The 19056-nt window shown below is 34.0% G+C and overlaps 1 protein-coding gene across 3 annotated transcripts in view; it reads right to left on the reverse strand.

The window, feature by feature from the left end:
* LOC145259758 (uncharacterized) overlaps positions 1-19056 on the reverse strand; it is a 115250-nt gene that overhangs the window by 43198 nt on the left and 52996 nt on the right. For all 3 annotated transcript variants that reach the window (XM_080117489.1, XM_080117490.1, XM_080117491.1), the window contains exons 2-7: positions 17863-18153; positions 14977-15203; positions 12376-12585; positions 11717-11860; positions 8830-8997; positions 1416-1553 (exon numbers count right to left, since the gene is read on the reverse strand). In XM_080117489.1, the coding sequence (XP_079973615.1) occupies positions 1416-1553; positions 8830-8997; positions 11717-11860; positions 12376-12585; positions 14977-15203; positions 17863-18151 (1176 nt within the window). In that variant the 5' untranslated portion in view covers positions 18152-18153. The remainder of the gene's footprint in view (positions 1-1415; positions 1554-8829; positions 8998-11716; positions 11861-12375; positions 12586-14976; positions 15204-17862; positions 18154-19056) is intronic.

Genomic DNA, 19056 nt, shown 5'->3' on the forward strand with positions numbered 1-19056 from the left:
ATGCCTACAAATTCCTATTAATCACTAAAAAACGATTTTCTTTATAAAAATAAAACTACTTGATCAATTTATATGATTTTTGGAATATGATATTTTTGTTTTGTCACAAAGATGTACATCATACAGATTTTGCTTTATTTTTGTTTCTAATATAGGAGAGAATTCTCGACAAGAACCTATTATTCTTTATCCCATACATGCACTTTTGATCAGTGATAATGCATTCAAGCAGTGTACATGATGACTTCATTATTATATGTTAGCAGGGTGCCTGGCATTGCCTGGTTGTAAAATATGCTGAAACATGATATTTAATTTCTGCATATTTCATATTTATTATTATAGAGTCAATTCTATTTTTTTTTTTTTTTATATTGTACTGTATATAAAGTAATAATTTCAAAAGTGTTTAAAAAAAAAAAAAAGACTTGGGTGCCATCAGCTAGAATCGAAACCAAAACATTTAGCACTTCAGCCTTAATAATTATTATTTGAGCTATTGTCAGATGGATAAGAAATAGTTAAAAAAAAAGAATCAACTTTAACGTATATTTGTTGCATGCATAAAAGAACACTTTAAGTCGACTTACACCTGCCAAGTTTTGCTTTTTTTTTTAAATTTTAACCCCTTAGGGGCTATTTTTACCAACAAGATCCATAAAAGAATAGCCCATAAAAAATGTAATCATTTCACCCGCCTTGCGCTGGTCTGCGATCTTGCGTTTTGGAGGAGATGCAGTTTGAAAAAATGGAGACAGACAGAGTTTCATATATTAAATTATTCAAAAGTATTTTGTTTGTACATATGTGATCATCATTCATACACATTTTGAAAAAAAACTGATGCCGATCAACAAAGATGATTAATTTGATATTTTTTGATAATATTATCTACACTGACAGACACTATTTTCAAAGGAATATTACTTTTTATAGTAAATTATACAGACTGATGTATGAGAGGTCTTCAAAAAGTAATACCTCCTATGTTTTCTTATTCTGGCTGAATAGATCAGAGGAAGATTTCAAATTGCATTGTTATGATGACTGAACTTATGCACTCATGATTTGAAAGTTTCGTTTCTCTGTTGTAAATATTTAAGGCCGGAGAACTTAAGAAAGCAACCCCTGTCAAGAACGTGCATCAGAAGCAAAGATGTGTCATTGAATTCCTGGAAAAAGTGCATTGAGAATGGTGGTGACTATGTAGAAAAATAAATTCTGGAGATTAAAAGGTCGCTCGTTTTAATGGTACTACTCCTGTCTTCATAGCTCTACAACTTTTTGAGTTAAAAAAAAGTTTTTTTAATAAAAAATAGGTGGTTTTACTTTTTGAACAACAATCGTAGAAGACACTGTGGAATTTCCATGGGCGTACCGTTACTTATTATTTTTTATTATCAATCGAAACTAACCTCCAAGTCGGATGACATTTTTTTCAGCGTAACCTCATAGGCAGACAATTCTTTCTGTAACATTTGTTTGGTACTTTCCGCTGCACATAGTTTGTCTTCGGAATTTCGTAATTTTTCCGAAAGTCTGGCAACTTCATCCTAGAATAAAAAGAAAATTATTGAAGATGGACTCCACTAGAAAAAAATAAAATAAAATTTGGTAACAATTCAGAACCTGACCCAAAGTCAAGTCGGCATCTTTCAGCAGTTTTAAGTAATTGGAAAAGTTGTTAGAAAAAGCTGACCTGAATGCTGTCAGATGATAAATTCAAAACCTTGAAAATAAAACTTTAACAGAAGAAGATAAGGCTTATTGTAAGTTTAATTTTATGAAAGAAATATTTTTTCTTTGAAGCAAAGTATATTAAACATTTTTTTTTGCAACTAGTTTTTAAAAAAAAATTTTTTTAAACGAAAAAATGAACAAAAATCAATTTTTTATTTTTTATGGAAAGTATCAAAGTTTTTTGTTTTTATTCTGCAAGAAAAGTTTCAATAAAATATTTTTTTTTGTCTTGTAACAACGAAAATAAATTTTTTTTTGGAAAGTATCAAAGTTTTGGGGTTTTTTGCAAAAGCTTTAATAAAACAAATTTTTTTTTGGAAAGTATCAAAGTTTATTTTTGTTTTTTTTGCAAAAAAATTTGAATAAAATAATTTATTTTGTTTTGTAACAATGAAAACAAATTTTTTTTGTGGAAAATATTAAAGTTTTGGGTCTTTTTGCAAGAAAAGTTTCAATAAAACAATTTTTTTTTGTCATGCAAACAACTATGATTGAAAAAATAATTTTTTTCCAAAAATGTATCAGAAAATTGATTCTTTTTTCAGAGAAAAGTTTCAAATAAAAATGAGGGGGGAGGCAAATTTTCTTGTTGCAATGGATTGATTAAATCAAAACTAGTTGTCTGATTACAGATGATTATTGATTGGCTAATCACGTTTGCTTTTATGACTGTGTTTTTATTGATATTATTTTTGACTGGTGTAGAACATTTTTTGCATTCTTGCATTCCAAACTTGAATAGGATTTTATTAATATACCTCGATTGATTCATTTTAATAATTCCTTTTTCATGAGTAAATTGTATTAAACTATGATTATGAGAAACCATGATATCTTGCTAAGATCGGTCATTTTTAATTTTTTATTTGATCTGTTCTTAACATCAGTTAACATTATGTCACAATTTGATGCGATTAAAAGGTTATCGACCCATAAAACTAAAATCAGTAGTTTATTGACTTTGTTTTGGGTATACAAACAGGGGCTCATTGGGCATTTTTTTTTTTTTTTTTTACATGGGGCTCACCGCTTATCAAGGCCCGGAAGCCACTCGGGGATAAGGGTTATTGCGTGTACAGTAATCAATGAGATAGTATTGTAGTAATCATTAGTATTGGGGGTTTTGATAGAGTGTCTTACTTAAGGGGGCGATTTGTCAGGAGTTTGTTTATGTTGGACTTGAAGACGTCCAAGTTGTAGTCAGGTGGGAAACAGGCAAGTGGCAGAGAGTTCCACTGGTGTGCAGTTCTAAGAAAGAAGCTTTGCTCATGGAATCTACGTTTGGATTTAGGCACAGATAAAGAGTGGGGAAAATTATTGACAGTGGTTTCAGCCAGATGGGTGTTTCGCGTGAAAGATTGGCAAGGGGGGACGAGGGATTGGAGCTCAGACGACCACTTGCCATGGAAATAACGATAAAACAAAGACAGGCTCGCAACGTCTCTTCTGTGGGAGAGAGGTTGCAGGGAAGAGAAAAAGGCATCCCCCACTAAACCACGAAGTCTATTTTGTACTCTGTCAAGGCAGGATAGGCTGTTTTTAGCAGCTTCTGCTCAGATGTGGCAGCAGTACTCCATCCTTGGACGTACTTGGCTTTTATACAGATAGAGAATTGCATTAGTAGTGATATATCTTCTGGAGCGGTAGAAGGATCCCACCATTTTCCCAGTGTCTCTGGCAACAGATTTGATGTATGTGTTCCATTTCAGATCAGGAGTAAAGGTCAAACCCAGAAGCTTGTCAAAACATGGAGCCTCCCCAAAACGAGAGCCATCCATTTCAATTGGTGCCAGATGGGGATCAGAGCGTTGATGATGTAAAGATAAAAGCTTGGTTTTGGATGCATTAAAAGTAACCAGCCATTTCTTCCCCCACTGTACCACGTGCTCAAGATCAGAGGAGAGAGAATCGGAGAGAACTTTGTCATTTACGGCTTTTGATGTTTTGCCATCGATGGTCGTGTCATCAGCATAGATGTCAACAAATGATTTAAGTATATGTTTTGGGAGATCATTGATGTAGATCAGGAAAAGAGTTGGGCCCAGGATGGACCCCTGAGGGACTTCAGCATTAATACTGTGGCCCTCTGATTTCTGCCCATCAACCACTACTCTTATGAACCTATCGGAGAGAAATGATTTAATAATTGAGAAAACATTACCAGTGATACCGTAGCTGGAAATCTTGTGAAGTAGGCCCTTATGCCATACCTTATCGAAGGCCTGAGGTATGTCAAAAGCAATTGCCCTGGAAAGGAAGCCTTTGTCAAGAGATTCACTAATCTGTTGTTCAATTATATACTTTATTTCAAATTCGTTCGCTTTGCCTCAGACCGTACAGTGATTTGTTAAGCCCCCACATGCAATTTTTATTTTTCATTACGAATCCCTCTGGAGGGGTAATATAAATTTCACAGTCTATCAGGCCATTAAAATAATATAAATTTCACAGTCTATCAGGCCATTAAAATAATATAAATTTCACAGTCTATCAGGCCATTAAAATAATATAAATTTCACAGTCTATCAGGCCATTAAAATAAGCATTTTTTATCTTCCTTTGATGGATATTAAGGTTATTTTGAGATGCGATTTGCAATAAAATTCTGATTGTCGTTAGATTTGTAGTCGTTGAAAACATACCGCAAATCTGAGAATATCCTTTAGCAATAAATCTAGCTTTGCACTGTTCAACGCCTGATGCTGTAGTCTTTTTTGTAAAGACCCATCTTGAAGAAATGACATTTTTTTTCTTTGGGAGAGGCACTACCGAATAGATATCATTTTCTTTTAAAGCATCTATTTCAGTTTTCATTGCCTTTTTCCATTGCTGACAATGTTCTGAATTAATTGCTTCGTTAATGCTTTTTGCCGTATTATCTACGGAATAGATAATAGTTGTCATGATAATCTTTCAAATTGTCGACCACAAAAAAATTGGGTCATCTTCTACTTCTTTTTAGGTAACGTTCTGACAAATTTTCGACTTCAACATCAGCATCATCGCTGTCATCATTATAATACTCTTGTTCTCAAGAGAGGCGAATTCATTGTCATCATTTGTTTTATGAATTTGAGGAAATATTAATTCATCCTCTTCAGATGATAAAGTTTCGTCTTTGAAATTAAATGTGTCTTTGAATTTTACACATCGGATTCTTTTTATTTTATTTTTGTCTGGAAGAAAATACTAAATAGGCTGGGCTGTTTTTATCGTACCCAATATATTTCGACCAGTTTTGATATTTAATTTGCTTTTTACAAAGGTTTTTGATAGTTTTGATTCAATGAGTATACATCTTGCCATTTCAAAAAGTGTCCGCCATGATCTTTCATATTCTATTTTGGCAAGATGAATCAGGAATCAATTTTTCATGTTTGATACATTTGTTAATAAAAGTTTAAAGTTTTTATTAGCAAATTCTGTAACATTGTCTGAACGGATTCACTTTACTGCACCATAGGGGGTCATGTCAGCTAAGTATTTTTTAGTTGCTACCCCAGAACTGCTAGACTTTGGAACTCCCTTCCGGGATTCTGCTTTCCCAACTGTACTGACATGCAAAAGTTCAAGTGTAATGTGAATAAGCATCTTGCTATTCATCTCCCTTCATAATGCCCCTACAAATTATGTCTCCAATAGTAGCCCCCTACTTCAAAGTGGCACTGTGCCATGTCTGGGGTGAAAAAGAAAAAAAAAGATATCTGATTTGTCCTTTAAGAAATAGGCCATTATTAAACCAGAATAATTGTCTACAGAACTTAATGCATACCTGAAGTTTTCTCTATCCATCGATTCCATGGAACCATTCAAGTCACAGTGTACCAGTGATAGGATTTTTGTAGCCTTCTTGTCTGGCATCTTGTTTTGGTACTTTGCCATTTTACCTTGTGTACAAACGTTGCAGTTTGTCAAGTTTTTGGAAGTTTTTATTTTCATTCTGTCAACCACATTCAGCAACTTTTTGATATCTGGAATATTGCAGTGCCCAAGAATTTTATGCCATGTCTGTAAATCATGGCAGGCGGTTTTTGATGGAACTACACTGTTTAAATAATAAAGTCTTCCATTTTCTTTAATGTGGAATACAGTTCCATTCGGGTACACCAGTTTTGATTTATTGGGGCTAAAATTTATATTTGCACCTTGTTTAATGGCGGCTTGTACAGAAAATATATTTTGTTGAAATTTTGGGATTAAAAGAGAATACAGAAACAAAATTCATCTTTTTTATTCCTTAGCGAGATTTTAGCATAGCCTCTCTTCAAAACGATATTGTTTACTCGACTGCCGTCGGCTAGCTCTACGAACTGACTGAGAGTTGGGATCAAAATTAATAAAATCCAATTCCTTTGTAATTCCATGTGCTGTTGCCTCACAATCAACAAGTTGTTACTGTCTGTTGAAGTGTCAAATGTACATGAAAATAAAAATGTATGTTCACTAATGGAACTCTCCACATTTTTAATGGAGTCCCCTTTGAAATTTTTGTATCTACATTGGGTCACCCACAATTATAGCAAATAATGTTCGTCTTTTTCTTAGAAGAAAAATTGTTTTTGGAAAAATTGCGGTTTTTGTTTAAGGTAAAGATATCATTTAATTTTGGTGTTTTTAAGTGGACATTTTTAAATTTAATTTGTAGATTCGTTTTTTTTCTGTGATCATTTTCTCAGTTTCACCGTAACTTCTAAGTGCTACCTTGACTAAAAGTCATGGTTTTTTCTGAATTACCATGATGGTAAATGTTTTAAAATCACCCGGCAACCCTTTAAGGACCATAGAAATTAACAGACTGTCGCTAATAACTTCACCAGACATTTTTTTTATGAATTTGCTGTTGTTTCGGCCTGTATAATATAATTTGCAATCATCTCAGCTTCTGTACGTTTTAGAGATGTCAGTTCAGTATATAGAGATAATTTGGTGTTTTCCTTTCGATAAATAATGCTCTCTTAATATGTTAAATGTTTTACAGCCATTGTCCAAGGCTTCTCGCATTACCAGAGATGGACTTCTGTCATCTAAGCACTGTATTAATTCCACAAAGACAGTTGCATTCTTTTCAATAAACTCAGGGTAGTTTCTGATTTCAGATTGTGCCTGAATTATCTTATGTAACATTTGGATTCGTAAATATCCTAAAAATTTCACTTGCCACAATTCGAATCTTGATTCTGATCTAGCGGAGTAAAGTCTTCCGCCGAGCCCATATCCTTTTGAATTGAAAGCCATGTTTAATTTCAGAAGAGTTTCCGATGGGTAACTATTCTGTACAAATCAATGAGATGAAGAATTTTCAATAGGTAACTTTTCCGTACAGGTCCTAGACTTTATAATTTTGCAGGCAAAAAAAAAACAGAAGATCATTCTTGTGTTGACACGAAAAAATTATGTGCTGGAATGCTCAAAGATTCGATATTTTTATGCAGCAATTGTGGTTTCTGATTTGTTGATAGCAAAACGTGGATTAATTTGATTTTAAGGTACTTGTACAGTTTAATCAAGACATCAAAAATGAAAATATCGAAAAAAAAAAGGTTATATTGTACGTATCCATTTTGGACTGAAGATCTCTGAAAAAAATTTTATTTAATTTGATCGAGTAGTTTTTTTTTTACAGCAGAAAAACACATTTTTATGAGAGCGCGTTGAAGTCAGCCATTATGGAATTTGTTAAACATACCACGGGGAGATAACTCCAGTTAAAGCACCGACACTCCCTCCCCATCTTTATTACTAGCTTTTCTTTCTAAAAATCGAATCTTTTGTTCGGTATCATAAAAAATTGTTTTTTCACTGTAAAAAAAAACAACAACAAAAAATCTACTTGATGAAATGAAGTGAAATTTTCTTTTAGAGAACTTCGTTCCATAACGGATATGTACAATATAACCTTTTTTTTTCTCGATATTTTCATTTTTTTATGTCTTGATTAAACTGTAGAAGTACCGATTTGTCAGTTTCTATTGGTAGCGTTCATAAATAGAATCTCTAAACTTTAACGGATCATATCCCATAATCAAAGATCAAAAATATTGCAACATATATCTCCTCCAATTCATGTTTTTTTTTCCTTATTACATTAGCAAATAAATCTATACATACCAATATATAGTTTTGTCTTGTCGATAATGCTATCATTATATTTAAGCTCCACCCCAACCTGTTGAGCTTCACACATTTTGCTTGATAGGTCCACATTTAAAGAATCCTTTAATACTTCTTTAACCCCCTTCATATATCACCAGTCTATCATGTAAAAGTTAAAACACATGCTATTTTTTAATCCCCAGATGAATGCACTTTAAGTGGCAAGGGGAAGTGAGAAAGCAAATAGCAAGTCAGACAACCACCTTAGATTTACTGGATATGAATTTGAAAAAAATGCTTTACTCAATAATAAAAATCCAACTGTCGGGTTAGTGTTTATTTTTTCTTTATGTCCTCAGAAATGATAATTTAGATATGACATAATAATATACTGACATAATTCTATAGTTTTAGAGGAATATTTTAGTAATATATTTAAACAAATAGCAAATGTGAACACTGGCAAAATATTTTTTTATTAATGTATTTATATTAGTGTTGGGAATGATTAATCAAAATCAGAAATTAAAAGAATCAGAATGTTTTGGAGTATTGGAATCAGAAAAATTTGTGCCTATTTTCCAATGCCAAAAACGATTCTTGTTATTGTTTTTACTTATTTGTTTAAAACGTAATTTTCCATAACTCGTATTAATGATGAAACGATAAATATTTATTGATTTTAAATTATTAGTAAAACTAATATCCATAGATCAGCCTCAGAGGTGTACTTTTTACATTTGCGAAAATATAGGAACACATTACGTTTTATTTTTTGTGGTAATCCCTGCTCTCTCTCAAAAAGAATTCTATATTGAAAAATTTAAAACACATTAAAATTAGAATCAATAATTATATCGGAATCAGAAAACATATTGGAATCGTTCCATAGTTTTTTTTGACAAGGGACTCATTGTGATGGTCGCTAACGATGAATACGCGGAAAGATTTGATTATTTAAAAGGACGCTTCAACAAGAACTTGCAGACTACAAACCTTTTTAGTCAATGATAATTTTTTTTCTTTCTCCAGTTTTTTGCTTAATACATTGTTTTTTTGCTCGTAAACCTGAATTTCACCAGAAACCTCTGCAATTGCAGTACGCAACGTCTCCGTCATTTTTTGCGTTTCGAATACGGATTTTTCACGGCTTGAAAGCTGTGTCTGGAAAGAAAACAGAGATTATATTCAGGATAAAATTTCTATTAAAATCAATTAAAATCAATTAAAATTTCAATTAAAATTAATATTTTTACACACGTATTAGCGCATCTCACTATGACTATCGGACATTAAAAAAACAGTTTCTTTATTCTCCAACAAGATCAAGAAAAAAATCAGCGATTTTTGGCCATGTGATAAAATTTCAATAATGAAACAACAAAAAAAATTGTCTACATTATCTTGAAGAAAGTTAATGGAGCTGGAAATTTGAATTAATGAAAAAAAATCCCGTATCAGGTTATTTGATTTCTTAACAAATTTTAAATTTTCTATGACATCCATGATTCTATTGTAGTAAAACTGATTTCAATAAATTCAGGGTCGAACAATAAATTTGTCACCCTAAAGAAAACAACACTACAGTTTTATTTTAAAACTTTTATTGAAAAAAATCAATTCAGATAACTTAATTATGTAGTAAAACCGACATCATATCAGCCTAAATCACCGCCTCAATATGGGTTTGAAACTGGGAGCATGCCTTTTTTACAAGCACCGGCAAGAGCTCGGCGATCAGGCTGACTTTGGTGTTGTAGGAGGTCATGTTGATGATGTTCTCGGTGTATGCTCAAACGAAATAGTCCAGTGGGTTCATGTTGACGGAGGTGGGGCCCATTGAGAGAAGAGTGCAAAGTCATAACACTCCTTCTAAAGCCAAGCCTGGATCTCTTAGGACTTGTGGGCCGGCACCAAGTCCTGCTGCCACACCCAGGACCTGCCAATGACCACCTGATTGCACGAGGGGATCACCACACTCTTCAGTACATCCAAGTACACTTTGGAGTTGCCAACTTTAAAGATGTGAGGTGGCATGATGTGGCCCTCACTTGAAACCCCACTAAACATCATAACTCTAGCCAAAAACTTTGTTTTCATCACCCTGGGCATGTTCCTGTTATTCGTGGCAATCCAGTGATGCATTTTGAAGGTGTTGGCAACAGTCCTGTTGTTATAACTTAGATCGGTAGAGAGCATGTGTTGTACACTGGCACATCTCCGATCTCGCTTGTTGAACATTGTGTCACTTAGACATTTTAGACATAATCAAAGGCTCCTATTGTTCTTAGGATTTGTACACAACTGACCAACTAGTAGATGATCTGCAGCAAAAAAGAAAACTGGTTTTCATCAAACTGAAATGGAATCATGTCGTCTTTCCTAGGATGACAATTTTATCGTTCCACCCTGTAAAATAAATTAATACCACTGAAGTACATAATATGTGTCACATTAAAAATCAATTAAAATTAATTATATCAATCAATAACACTTACTTTGATGTCACACTTATTTTTAACATAGTTGTCTTAAATACCAGAAAGAGGGTTGTATCAGTTGTTTTTTTAATAAATTTGAAAAAAAAAAAAAAAAAAAAAAAAAAAGTTTTTGTCCCATTTTTGTTCTTAACACACTCAAATCTGTAAATATGCTGAAATAATCGTCAGAAAAGAAAATAATGGAATTTTCATAAAAACCAAAGTTAACAATTATTTCATTATATGTACACAATTAAAAAAATTTCTTAAGATTACATGTGTAATACTAAATAGATTTTAACTCAAAGCAGTTCTTCATTTACTAATATTTAACAAAAACAAAATAAAACAATATTTATTGTCTGTACATAAATCTTTTTATTGCATTATGTTCAGGCCACTAAACTGCAGTTTTACTGAAGATGAATTCGACTAAAAAATGGAGGAGGGACACTTGTTGGAAAATAAAAAAATATCTAATGTGATATTCCTCCACTAATGAAGGTGCCTAAAAGTGAGGAGGTGCTGCCTAGGAGCAAAATCTCATTTATCTCAATTTAGCAATCTGTAAACTGTACAAGTACCAAATAAAAAAAAAAAATCTTGTGCAGTAAATATTTTAAACTAGCCTGAATGCCCGGCGTTGCCCGGGTGTTTGGAGGTGTGTATAGTAGGCAGGTAGGCTTGAACCCGTACCGCGAAAGGGGAAAGGAATGTAAAAAAAAAAAAAAAAAAAAAGTCACGTCTTTGCTGTTGTGTCCATAAAGGAATGTGACAAATGTCAAAATTAAGGTTAGTCAATCGAGAAAAGAGTTGATGACTTTTGAAAATATTTGCGAAAAAAGCGACCCCTTCCTGTAGAAAACTGCCTCATTGAGGGTGAAGGAATTAATGCTTTTGGTCAATTTTTCGATATTTGTCGTCCAAAAGTTTGAGGTTTAAAACAATACGAGTTTCATCATGTTCCGACGCATCTGTCAAGTTTTAGGCAGCCATGCAAACATACATTTAAACAGACAGATGTATAGATGTATTTTTTATAATCAACTACAAATATTTACTTCGTTTTGTAAGTCATCTTTTCAAATCCAGTTTTTGGATAAACCATGACATTTCTAATTTCCGTTTGTATGAAGACTTTTTTTTCTATCGATTATTACATCATCTGTATACATTTCAATCATGTTCTTAAGATTACATGCGTAATACTAAATAGACTTTAACCCAAAATGGTTCCTCATTTAATAATATTTATCATGTATACATAAATTTTTTTTATCACATTTTATATTCTGGCCACTAAACTGGGGTTTTACTCAGTTGTATTATTGGAATCCAAATTCTCATGTCAAAATTTGCATAATGCCACAAGCAGTTAAAAGATGAGCACTGAAATTATTTACCTTAAACATTTCATTCTCTTCCTGAAGAATTTTATTCTTTCCAAGCGTTTCATCTTTTTGGTTTTGTAGAAATTTCACCTTTTCTGTCAACTCAATTTTCTCGGTTTCTAAAACCTCAACTTTCTTTTCAGTTTCCATTTTTTCCTGGGAAAAACAAAATTAAATTTACAAAGAAAAATCAGTAAAAATTGAAAATTACATTTTGTTTTAATGAATTAAAGTTTTCCAACATTTTTTTATTTTTATATAGCCGTAATAATCTGAAGTTACATGAAACTTTATGAGTAACAAAGAGCGACTGTTTTGTCTACCATTTTGAAAACAATCTAAAAATTAACAAAGGGAGATAACTCAATAATTCAAACTTGCAAGATTATGTTGTAATGCTTACAAATTCCCATTAATTACTTAAAAATTATTTTCTTTATAAAAATAAAACTATTTGATCAATTTACATGATTTTTGGAATATGGTGTTTTTGTTTAGTCATGGGTGCATACATCATACAAATTTTTATTTAGTTTTATTTTTTTAATATGGGGGGAGGCATTCTGGACAAGAACCTATTGTGCTGCCTCAAACTTGCGTCCAACCCCAGGGTTGAGAACTTCACAGCTCTAGACAAACATGTTATGAACACATGGCGAATAGTGTATTACCTGCGTTAATTGTGTCACCTGAACGGCAAGTTCATCTTGGATAAGAATCATGTCTTCAAACTCATGTTGCAAACCACTGATCTTTTTTTGGGCCAATTCCAATTCTTCGCAGAGCGCCTCTTTCATCTTTTGCTCCTCTTCCAATTGATCCCCGGTTTTTGCCAACTCCAAATTCAGATTCGAACATTTCTCATCATATTCATTCAATTTCTGAAGAGGAGAATAAAATACATCATAATATACATTGAGGACATTGCCAAGACTGCTGCAAGGAAAGTGGGTTCCCTCAATCGAGCTAGAAGACTACTCACACCTGAGAATAATCTTTTCTTTAAGGCCACCATTCACCATGCACGGAGTATTGTTGCCACATATGGGCTGGTGCATCTACCACTAGTCCCTCACTCTTGGATAGGGTCCAAAAAAGAGTTTTCAATCTAATAGGTCCCACTAAGCTCAAACCCTTTTCCCATTGCCGCAATGTTGCATCTCTATGCCTGTTTTACAAATATTTTAGTGAAATGTGCTCTGATGAACTCATACTTGTGCCCCCTCAGCATACATATCCCCGAGAAACCCACTTCGCAACAAAATCTCACCCCTTCACTGTTGAGGTTCCTGAATGCAAGAAAGCTTTCTACTCTAATAATAGTTTCTTCTCTCAAACAGCTAGGTTTTGGAATTGACTTCCTGCACTAATATGCAGAAGTTTAAATGTAACGTAAACCAACATCTTGTTAATCTTTCCTAGACATGGTCCTAAATAGTAGTCCCTTACATCCAAGTGGTGATATGTCTTGTTAGTGATGAACATGAGTGGGGGGGGGGCTTTCTTTATTACTTAACTACTTATGACTCATTGGGTCACTATTTGTTAATATAGATATATAATACATATTCCCTGCTGCAACCCTGTTCCTTATGGAGTATATGATCTGCTTGGATTAGATCTGCTGTCTACTCCCTGAAAAATGTAAAATTTCATTAAAAAAAACAAAAAAAAAACAAAAAAACTACTTACTTGTTCTATGAGTATATAACCATAAGTGATATATTTACAAATTTTTTTTAATGGAAATTGCTCTAGACAAGACATGAAGCCATTTGGTGCGAGGAGCTAACAAGAGCAAAGACAGGAGATGCCTATTGACCTTAGTCTTGAAAAGATCAATGTTATCGGTAATCAGAAAACAATGAGCAGGAAGAGAGTTCCATAACTGTGCAGTTCTTGGAAAGAAGCCACTGGAATAGGAAGTTGTATTACAATGAAGTATTAAAACAGCAAATTCATGAAGACTACTAGACCAACAAGTCAAATGAGCTGAAACAAAGGAAGCAGGGAATAGATCAGTCAATTCTGAGGAACGTATGCCATAATGATATTTGTAGAAAAGACTGACACTAGCAATATCATATCTGTGAGACGGAGAGATTGCATTGAAGAAGAAAGTATAGGCCCAATCAAATTACAAATACGTTTTTGCTATTTATCAAAAATCTTTGTTTTTAAACAAAAATAATGTTGATTATTTTTTACAGATTAACAAAAAGTGAGTCATAGCTTTTAACAAATATTAGTGTTTTTGTTTTGTTAATTTATTTAAATTTATAAAACGTAAATTCAGTTTTAAAAAATCCTTTATGTGAAACTCTTACTTGAGTATAGTATATTAGATAATTTTCCTTGACATTTTGGTTAAAAGCAAAGTGTAGTATCTGTTCTGATACTACACTTCATCTTTTTTGACTTCGGTCAGTGAAGGAGAAATTCTTCTAGATAAAAACAATCTTATTTTTTATTCCAATTTAGAGTAACCAGTATTAGAGACCTTCCCACATCAGAAACAAACTTTGCGCCCAACTGTGCTCTCGTGGGGAAGCAATTAAATAAAACTCAGTTTGTTAATGATAAATCCGATTCTTGCATAAAATATACTGACCTTTCATGAAATGAAAGTCACGTTTTAGTGAGATTTCAGAAACTACACAAGATACACTTACAAATCTTGTATCATCAGATTCCATGTGCACGCACAAACATGTTTTATGAATGCACAACTTTTGTATTCAAACGCAGAGCGTCAATATGGACCAAATTTGTGCAAGACAGTCAGACAGATAAATTTAGAATTCAAGCAAAAAAAAAAAAATTGAACTTTTTTCTACTTTTAAACAGAATATTTTATTTATGTCAAATTCACTTGATTGAATGGAATAGGAAAGAGAACGGACCGAGAAAAACAAGAGAAAGAGGAAGAAAAGAGAAAAGGGGAAAGATAGAGAAAAAGAAAAGGGGGAAAGAGAGAGAAAAAAGGAGGAAAGAGAGAAAAGAAAACAGAAAAAAAAGAAAGGAAAGAGAAGAAGACAAAAACATGAAAGAAAAGACAAGAGAAAGAAAAAGGAAAAAGAAAGGGAGATAAAAATAGAAAGAGAGAGGCAATCAGAGAGAGAAAATGTTCAAAAAGTCACAAGTCTTAAAAGAAAGATATTAAACATTTTCTTTATTACTAAGAACTTTTATTGTTATCGAGGTCCCTGGTCACGCTGAGTTGTCCTGCTAGTCTAAGCTATTTCAAAGTAAAAAAAAAAAGAAATTCTTACCTGTATCAATTCAGCCGTTTCTTTTTCTTTCTTCTTAATGGTCTCTTCTAGCAGACATGTCTTCGAATGAATGATGAGCATATCGTTTTCATCGTCGATCATTTCTACAAAGTCATCAGCACGCGGTCTTTTAAACTGGAATGGTGTGCTGGCACCTTTCACCTGGCCTGAGGATGCAACGTAACAGAATTGATAGAAGTCGCCATCATCCTCTGGCATCTTATGCGCTGAAACAAAAAACAAAACAAATTTCTCATTTTCATTTCCTAAATTTTTCAACTTTTTACAAGAATAATAAATCAGAACGATGATCAAACAAGATTTTGCAAAAAAATTCAAAAAAGCTCATTTTTATGTAATAATATTTAATCATATTTTTGATTTTGATGGTATTCACCCAAGATAGGGTGAGGCCTCCCATAGAACACACAGCATCCTGGATAAACGCAGACCAGGCATGACAATTTGCAACAGCCAAGATCATTATGAGCAACCAGGCTCACGAACAACGGCAAACATCAATAACCTGTGAACTGAAGATAGATTCGCTGTCTGCTTTGACAGTGCGTAACCACATCTTCAGCTGGCCTCCCGGGCATCATCACCAACCTTGGAGTAGTTCTGGAGCTATTGTTTCATGGATGAACTTTCTTGTGTCATGGCGCGTAGTGTGACCAAACCAACAAAATCTGTTTAAAAAAGATTTGTTGATATGATTGTAATGGACATGGCTGATCCCTCCTCACCAAAGCTAAACAACACAAAAATAAAAATGTGCCACACAGAAAAAACCTTCAACGGATGCAAAGGATGTAAAGGATTTGTGAAACCACATGATTTTCAAGTGGAGATTTTTTTTTTGAGCTGGCGATATTTCAAGCAGGAAAAATGTGCCTATGGTGTTGTCCCCAATGGAGGAGGGGGCATAGCAAACACATTCAGGCTGGGTGTACAGAGATGAGCTCTCCGTCGATGTGTCTCTCTTTCTCTCACCCATATGAAAGTAACCAGTTTTTCTGATATTTTCTGTGATTGATTCTCACGCTTTAAATAAATCTTTTTTTTTTTCTTTTTTTTTTTAATAAATCAACATCTGCATCCAAGTGGTTTTGTATGAACAAACAAAAACCAGGATTCAACTTCTAGCATCCGTGTCATTCATGTATTTGAAGCACTATCGGCTGAAGACATACAGCTCTTGGATCATTTGGCCATTACATTTGGGAATTTTATATCATTGTGAAAATCAGAATATGAGCTTTCATCATGGTCATGGTTGTGGCATTCACCCAAGGTTGGTTATGCCAGCTTCTATATATAAAGTAATAGCGTTCGTATGTGTCTGTGTACAACTTTCCTACAGCCCACACCACTAAACCGATCATGACCAAATCTAGGATGATGATGGTCCCCCACCTAGGGATGGTGCACTGGTCAAGGTCATAGCCTATATATATATATATATATATATATATATATATATATATATATATATTTATATATATATATATATATATATATTTATACTTTCCTACAGCCTACACCACTGGACCCACCATCACCAAACTCGAGATAATGATGGAATCCTATCTAGGGATGGTGCATCTCATTTTTCAAGGTCAAGGCCTTATTTAGTGTGGCTCTTCATAACCGCCCTACCTAGGGATGGTTCATACCAAATTCGGGTTCATCACCATCCTGGGGGGGCGCCACCATGGTGACGGGCAACTTCTTTATGAATTTGAATCAGATCACCCTCCTCCACCCCCTCAACCAATTGTTTCAATTTTTATGCACAACAATATAAGTAAAACAATATAAGTAAAACAATATAAGTATCAACTTCGATATAATCTATTTGCTTTAAAGTTCATAGTTGGATTTCAGTCACTTCAGAAGGTAGTTAAAAAATTTGAACACCTTAAGAAATAGTTGCTCTTCCGACATCCACTTACTGCAAGGGTGCCCACGAAGCGGGTGCCAAGCGTACAACAAAGTCCTGTGCAAAGCGCGGATATCTTTGCTAATTTCTAATAAGTTTGTGACATCCTGAATACTGGATAATCAGGCACGGCAATCTAAGGCTGCTTCCATTATAAACGCAAGCCATTTACAGTTCCAGCGTTCAGTATCCTGCTTCACTGTCCTGAGGTATTCAGTTGGTCAATGCAACATTCTTCCAGCCTGGTGATGCTGCTGGGTCGATGAGTTCACAGATGAAGCCACTTGGGTGTCGACGAAGGGCATGGTCAAACAAATGAAGACGTCTGACAGAGATTTCTGGACAGAGAGGATCTTGCAATGAGCACGAATTAGACGGTTGGAGATAAACTGTTGCCAGCGGACACAGAGGATGCAGTGCAGGCAGTGATGGTCGAATACCAGTTTGCGTAGATCACTTGCCCGCAGCCATAAAGGAGAATGGTACAAATGAGGGCCTGGTAGATTTTGACTTTGGTGTTCGGCCTTATTTCTTTTTGAGACCAAGAACAGAGCCACAATCGAAGTTGACAGAAGGTGATGTGAGCATTACTGGTGCGTTTGGTCTCTTGTAGATATGTTGGAGCACACTTATTTGAATCGATCAATCTCTTCAAGAGTTTCCGTGTCGAAGATAACCGGCTGTTTTTCATTTGGAAAGAGACATGACATCAGTAGCTCTATTTTATTGGCGTTTATTTTTCTTGGTCATCATTGATGCGTAAGATTGCATCTCGTCAATAGGCAATTGAATGCTAGCAAAGCTTTCACCCAATATTGTGATATAGTCAGCGCAGTTGAGATCCAATATTTAAAAAATATGACTTATTGCTATGCCATTTTTTCATAATGGTGTGAAAGAAAACATGATTGCAAAAAGTATTTGAATAAATACAAATTACTTACATGGGAAGAGGATATTTCCTTCCGCATCTCCATCATTATTCTTGGGAGGAGCAACCCATTCGTAATATAAATAATCATTGAATGAGATCCATCCAACCTTGTAGAGTCCGACCCAATCCCTCGTGGTTGGTACGTAGTCCTGCGTGATTGTGTAGCGACATTCTATATGCGCATCCGTTGGGAATGTTTCTGGCATATGAGGAAAGACAACAACGGCATATTCAGATTTCTTGAAAGAAACTTCATGGGTTGACATGTTGATAAGGGCTTCAGTTTGTTTCGATGTCATTACTGTTAAAGAAGGAAAAAAAAACATATTTATAATTAGCTCACAAGCTCTGATTTAGTTGTTTTGTTTTACGGCGTATGAACCCTTTTCAGCTCATTTAATATTGAATCGTGTTATTTTGGAAACAGTGTTTTATGCTTCAAGTTCTTTATTTCTTCAAATATTTTTACGTTTTTGGTTGAATTGTTTTGTAGAACTAAATTTTTGCTTTTGTTTTTGACTTTGCAGAACATGATTGAGTTTTTCAAAGATAAAGGAAAAAACTATTCAATATTTAGTGCACTTTAGGTCAGGAAGCCATTATCTTCAGACAGCTGGATCTGGTAGTACCCACACTAACTCTGGATTATAAATCACTTACCTATATAAAATCACTGGACTATCCTTGAACCACTGAGTCAGTATTTGTTCTATATTGTTAAACAAACAGGAAGATCCGACGTTGTCTGGGATTGAATGAAAATCAATGAATGTTCCACAGTTCCAATGCTTTTATTGTTATTGAAATCAATAAAATTGTCCACTTTTCAATCAAATCGATTGATTGCCTACTCTAGTCAGAGGTTTACCACAGTGCACTGGGAGGAAACTTCACATGCCTCCCCACAATGGTTTAATCTGCAATATGTTGTAGTCTATATTGCACTGTAGAGAACCTACTGTTGATTTTATAAAATTATTTTTATATATAAAATGGCTTGAAATAAAGTTTAAAATGCAAAAGTCAAGTATCCTGGTTCAATCATGCTCAAAACAGAAACAAGCATTTCAAACACGCGCATGTATCAAAGATTGTTGGTTTTATATATAGCCTGGCTCTTCTGAACTTTTAAAATGCATTTGTGATGTTAGGCTGTATAAGGGAGTTAACTTTGGTCAAAATCAAACTGTTACTTCTGTCATCA

The sequence above is a fragment of the Euprymna scolopes genome, chromosome 35 (genome assembly GCF_053919585.1).
Source record: "Euprymna scolopes isolate OS-2025 chromosome 35, ASM5391958v1, whole genome shotgun sequence".
Lineage (NCBI taxonomy): Eukaryota > Metazoa > Mollusca > Cephalopoda > Sepiida > Sepiolidae > Euprymna > Euprymna scolopes.